Source organism: Cucurbita pepo, chromosome 6 (assembly GCF_057944985.1).
Source record: "Cucurbita pepo subsp. pepo isolate OVF chromosome 6, ASM5794498v1, whole genome shotgun sequence".
NCBI lineage: Eukaryota > Viridiplantae > Streptophyta > Magnoliopsida > Cucurbitales > Cucurbitaceae > Cucurbita > Cucurbita pepo.
The window spans coordinates 15,866,966-15,873,088 of record NC_141803.1 but is presented as its reverse complement, the minus strand read 5'-3'; the positions used below and the strand labels follow the sequence as shown (position 1 = coordinate 15,873,088).

Here is a 6,123-nt window from a genome sequence, read left to right as displayed (position 1 = left end):
GTCGTCGTTTCATTAAACGCCTAGAGGTTCCTTACGCCAAGCTAATATGGTCGGTATCTCTCTATGAGGCGCTACCTCTACATGGCTATCTGGGACTACATGGTACCTAGCCTAGGGGTGTGCTGAATACCCCTACGCCCATATAGTCCCCCTATGGGGGGCGCGACCCAACCCGTTCCCATGCAGCTAATGGGCTGTACGACGTGGGGACACATTTCCCATGCGAAATGGCTAAGAGCAATAAGGACTGATCAAGGACCCTTGGTCCTCCCACGAAGCTATAGATACCGTTCTCACACTAGCAATCTATGAACACTCCGAGGTACTTTCTTGCCGTGGTATACCCCTAAGTTCCTAGGGGAAAATTAAGTCTGGCTGGAGCGACATATCGCTCCTAACAGTAATTCCTTAAGCTTATCATAGAAATGGGCCCTAGCAATTAACAGAGTGTGCATGCAACCTTCTTCTAACATCATAGTATGTAATTCATGCAAACTAGGCATACCGGCTAAACGGGGCGATGACCTCCATCAAGCACCCAGAGCACGAAGTTCGCACTCAATGGAGCGAATTCGTCCATCAAGCACCCGGAACACGGCATACACAATTCTAACATAAATTAAACGCATGCATACATACGGCGGAAGCTTAAAGCATACAGTAACACTCATGTAATTCACCCAATACAATCATAATAATTAATCTGACTAATAATTTACATGGAGAGCTAATCTGAAGCAAAACTACTAACATGCATGCAATCCAAGCGAATCCTACAAGTATTTCTTCCTAAATACCGGGTGGTGACTTACCTGGTTGACGCGTGCCCTTTTTGCTAGCGTTTCTTTGCCCGTGAGGTGTCCAAAAATACTGATTTCTTTAAATTAGGTCCCTATTCACGTAAAAACAATATTAGAACTAGAACCAGGACAAAAATCGGGCAAACAGAGAGCAACCGGGCCAAAACAGCCGGTCCACGCGCGCTCACGCGCCGGCAGTGCGCTGGGAGTGCGAGGTCACGCGCGCGGGAAGGCGCCAGTCGCAGGCCACACCCGCGCCCGCTTCGCACAATCGCAGGTAAGCCGGTCCGGTTTGACTTGGCTCGGCTCGGCTCGCGTTTGTAGTTCGGCTCGGCTTGCAGGCAACACGTGTCGTCGCCTCGCTGGAGTTGCGTTGCTCTAGCCAACGGTCGACGCGTGTCCGGCGCTTGTCGCCGCCCTCCGCCGCTAGCCGGCCGACCTTTTTTTTTTCTCTTTCTTCTCTGTCCTCTGAAATCCGTAACACAGTCCCATTTTCCGTTTTTCATATCTTTCGATCCGTAGACCGGATCGATATGATTTCTTCGGCAAAGTTCTAGATCGGGTTACGGGCTACGTCTTAGTATTTTTTTTTGTAATTTTTGCTTGACTACCGAACGAGTTAAGAACGTCGGAAGTTCGCTCACTATTCTCGGACGATTCTCAGATCTCCGCCTTGGGGTTGAGGTCTCGGCCAAACTTCTTCACAGACCGTGCGTGAGTTGTTCAGGTGAATATTTCAGCATTTTAGGATCGATTCACGTAGGGAAAACTCAGATCTGAGAAATGTCGTTCAGAAACCTTACCTCGCGAAATGTTCTTGGGTCTTGACGGGAGCGTCGGCCTTGCTAGCCTCTCAATCCTTGTACGAGTCTTGTCTGAAGATGGATCCCGGCAGTGGTCCGTTAATCTTCACGGCTGACTGCTCTCTAATTTCTCTCTAACTCCTTCTTTCTTTTGCAGGGGATCTGTCGAGGTTCTCCTTGGACCCCTATTAGGGCCGGAGGGGCAAAATGACATCTTTGCCCCTCAGTTGACTTTTTTTTTTTTTTTTTTTTTTTTTTTCTTCTTCTTCTTCTTCTTCTTCGTGGCGTTACATACTAAGATGTACCAAGACTTGAAATAACACATCTGGTGGCGAAGTATGAAAAGATATAATAGAATTCATAAGTGTCTATGCCAACAAATGAAATCTCCTAAACAGAGGGGAGCAGGGTTAATGCAGCCTTAAGTGTATCTGAATGGAAGTGGGAAAATATAGATATGGACTTCGTCGGAGGCCTACCCAGAAGACTAAAAGGTTATACGACAATTTGGATGATCTTCGACAGACTTCAGTGTCGAGTATTTTGGCGTGTTATATTCAATAAAAATCCTTTAGGACAAAACAACCGAAAAATTAAAATAGACATAAGTAAAATAAAACAGAAATACCCTATATTAACCTATAGTCTACAAAATTAGTTATAACTACCCTATGCATGTGTCATAGTTTTCTAAGTTGTAATATCACCGTCAGCCATGCAGGGGAGCAATGTTGAGGATTGTTGGGAGGGAGTCCCACATTGACTAATTTAGAGGGTGGTCATGGGTTTATAAGTAAGAAATACATCTCTATGAGACCTTTTGGGAAACCCAAAGTAAAGCCATGAGAGCTTATGCTCAAAGCGGACAATATAATATGTGCGAATAGGGACCCACCAGTCAGTTCGAACACATCCTTGGTCCCTTTTCCGCCGTTATGTTAAACATAGTAATCATTTTTCTTTTTATATGTACTCATACTAAACGGAGAATCCTCACGATGCATAAGGTCCGTTTTTTTCATATCATATCACAAACACATCGTTTCATAACATTTCACACATATCAAATATATGACACATGCAGAGCTACGGGGACGTGTCTTCATACATGATACAATTTCTACCGATAGTAAGGTCACTTACTTGGTTGGCCTTAGCCAACATTCTCCCTCAAATAAATGTTTGAGTTTGTCATTCTAATCTTATTCCAAGAGTTGCCTAGGAATTTCCTCTTAGAACATCCATCTCATTAATAATTAACCTTTTCAAACTAATTCAATTTTAGTTTGAGTAATCCTACGTCAAATACATGAGGTTAGATCGGACCTGATGAAGCCTTTCTTCCTCACTCGTTTACGTCGCGAATTCTGAAGCTTTTCTCTCTCTCTTCCTGAAATCGTTTCGACGTCATTCTCCCTAGATCTAGGTTGCTTTGCACATCTGATCACTTCCTCTTCACTCTCGGTGTCATGGTACTTTTATGCACCTACGAAAACGTGCTAATCTGATGTTACGATTTTTTCTTAAACCCATCTTCGCCAACAATATTTTTGACGATACTGTAGTTACAACACACAACTTACTTACCACTAGGATATCGAGAATCGTTAGTAGGCTTCCACTCCGTGTGCTATGTTCGTCGCAATATACTGAACTCGAGTTTCTCAACCTCGCTAGAAAGTGAGTCATTTGCTTGTTCATTTAGTCGCGCCACCACCTTCCTCTCCGTATTCTTACTCTCTCAATAATACCAAAGCAATGAATTGCGTAATGAGGAGTGGAAGGTGGTTAAAAAGGGAAGGGGTGCGAGTTTCATCGTGTAGGAACATTCAAATTTCGCCGAAAATCTCGAGATTTTCAGGCAATTTCCAACGAGTCTGATTTTTTTTTTTTTAATTCCTTACATCAAAGTTCAAGAACTAAATTAACAACACCTATAGATATCACTATCATTAATATCCTCGAGTCGTATTTCAACAATTTTACATATTCATAACAAAATTTCATCCGCCAAATAAACAATACACTCTCAAGGTCTATCCGGCGTTTTTTTTTTCAAAAAATCATGAACGAACATAAATTTTGTTGTAATGAATTACTATTTCATCTTTTTCTTTCTACAACATATGGTAGTTAACAACCTTAAAAACAACAAGAAAATAAATCTACAGAAATTAAAAAAAAAAAAAATTAATAGTAACATTTGTATTTTTTTTATTTTTTATTTTGAAAATATTAAATATCTGCGTGGCAGTTCCCGTGGCCCCTAAAAGATTTCAGCTGTCCAATCACAAACCGTCAACCGGTAGCGGGAGGACGATAGCCGAATTCCGTTGGCGGCGGCATTGAAGAATCCCCGCCGCCGTGGCTCTGATTTTCCGGCGGCCGGAAATATGCAATCTGCTGCTGAGCAAACGGCAAATCAAAATTCAAAGCACCAGAAGAAGTACCCGAAGAAGAAATCAAAGAATTTGGATTCACAAATGGCGAATTACAGAGCACCCTGTCGAACGTCGCCGCCGGCTGGCCGGAATTCTCGCCGGGATTCTGAATCAAATGAGAATACTGCAAATAGTCTGAATCAAATGGGAAAACCGGCGGCCGCACCACCGGAGACGGGGCTAAATTTGGGGTCGGCGGCGAAGACAGTGGAAGGGTAGTGACGAATTCAGGGAAATTGAGCTTAGCTTTGCTGCCACGGAAGCGTAAGGCGGCGCTGTCGTAGGCTCGGGCGGCGGCCTCGGCAGTGTCGAAAGTGCCGAGCCAGACTCGAGCGGCCTTCTGAGGGTCACGAATTTCGGCAGCCCATTTTCCCCATGGCCTCTGTCTTACTCCTCTGTATCTTGTTCTTGTTATCTCTTTGCCGGGAAATTCCGCCGTCGTTGTCGCCGCCGTAGCTGTGGCGGCGGGGATGGTGTTGCTTGAACTTGAACCTCCTTCCTCTTTTACTACTGCCCACAAGAATTACAAATTCAATTAATTCTAATTTCTTTTATGAATTAGAAAATTATATTTGGATAAATTAAATTAATTCTAATTTTTTCTTTAAAATTTTATAAAGATTTATTTTTAAATTTCATAATTATTTTTTGATTATTTATTTTTCAACCCTTCTTTGAAAATAATTTTTAATTATTTTTTTAAATTTTATTTGACTATTTATTCTTCAACCATTTTTAAAAATAATTTTTATAACCAAGGTAATTTATCAAAATATATATTAAAATTGAGTTACAGTCGTGTTTAAAAATAAGTAAATATTTAATTTTTGTTAAAAAATTATTTTAAAATCGATAGTATAATCCGAACCAACTCAACTCAACAAATTTATGATTGGGTTAAAATTTACCATTCCAACAACTAGGTTGGGTCGAAAAGACATTTTTACCCAACCCAGCATGATTTTGGTAGAAAATTATAAAATTCGAACCATTGGGTCGAGTCTCAAAGATGTCTCAACTCGGCCAACTAAATCCATTTCATTGTTTAATAATTTATAATTCGAACCACGTGTCAATCCTATCTAACCTGACCTACTTCATTATTTAAGAAAAAAATTAATAATTCTACCAATTGGGTTAGATCTAAAAATGTCTCGAGCCCAGTTAACCGGACCCAGTTCATTATTTAAGAAAAAAAATTAATAAATCTAAAAATTGGGTTAGATTTAAAAATGTCTCGACCCGAAGACGAGAATTAGAAACTCACAAATTGCCGGAGAGGGCATGGAATAACTCTGAATTGCTCTAAACTTCACAATCCCACCTTCTTCTTCCCTCTCTCTTTTCCTAGAACACCTAGTCGCCATCGTCGTCGCCATCGCCACCGTCGCAGGAGCATCTGAACGAGACGAACAACCAACCCCAGAAGCACGAGGAGCGCCACCCGAAATGACATGAGTCAAAGCCGACACCATTGCCATTAACTCCCCCTCGGACGAAAACATAACCTCCTGGTCATCTCCGCCGCCATTGTCGCCGCCGCCGCCGCCGTGGTTCGCCACCTTGAGAAAGCACATGAAATCAAGGGCAAAAGTCTTAATTTGAAGAGATTGGATAAAAGGGTGTTCATAATTTATATGTAATTTGAAGAACGTGCGTGGCCGGCATAGGAATAGTGGAGAAGGGGGCTTGGCGCCAACAGGGTATGGCCGCTAATATTCTTGAAGTGGAGCTTGGGTTCACACCTCTAGGGTATTCATGGGGGGATGGACACATGAAAAAGGAATAAAGGTATTAAGGGAGAAGAGTTCTTTATTTTTGTTTTACTTTCTTTTTAAGTCGGTCATGTGGGTTTGGGATTGGATTGGATTGGATTGGATGGCCGACTTAATATTGTAGGAAGGCCTTATACTATTCTAATAAGAACTACTATCCATATTCAATTTTAAAATATACCAAAAGAAAACCTTATACAATCTAGATCGGATAGAAATAAATATGAAAGATATTTGGTAAAGATAGAGATATTTCGTTAAGATTTAGTATAGATATATTCGGTAGAATATATAGAGTAGGTTA

The 6,123-nt window shown here is 41.5% G+C and overlaps 1 protein-coding gene across 1 annotated transcript; it reads right to left on the bottom strand.

Moving 5' to 3' along the window:
* Positions 1–3,632: 3,632 nt before the first annotated feature.
* LOC111797348 (ethylene-responsive transcription factor ABR1-like) lies at positions 3,633–5,879 on the bottom strand. Its single transcript, XM_023680335.2, has 2 exons — positions 5,312–5,879; positions 3,633–4,551 (listed from the first exon to the last, which is right to left on the bottom strand). Exons 1-2 carry the CDS (start codon positions 5,619–5,621, stop codon positions 3,902–3,904), a joined length of 960 nt encoding a protein of 319 aa, XP_023536103.2. The 5' UTR covers positions 5,622–5,879; the 3' UTR covers positions 3,633–3,901.
* Positions 5,880–6,123: the final 244 nt, after the last annotated feature.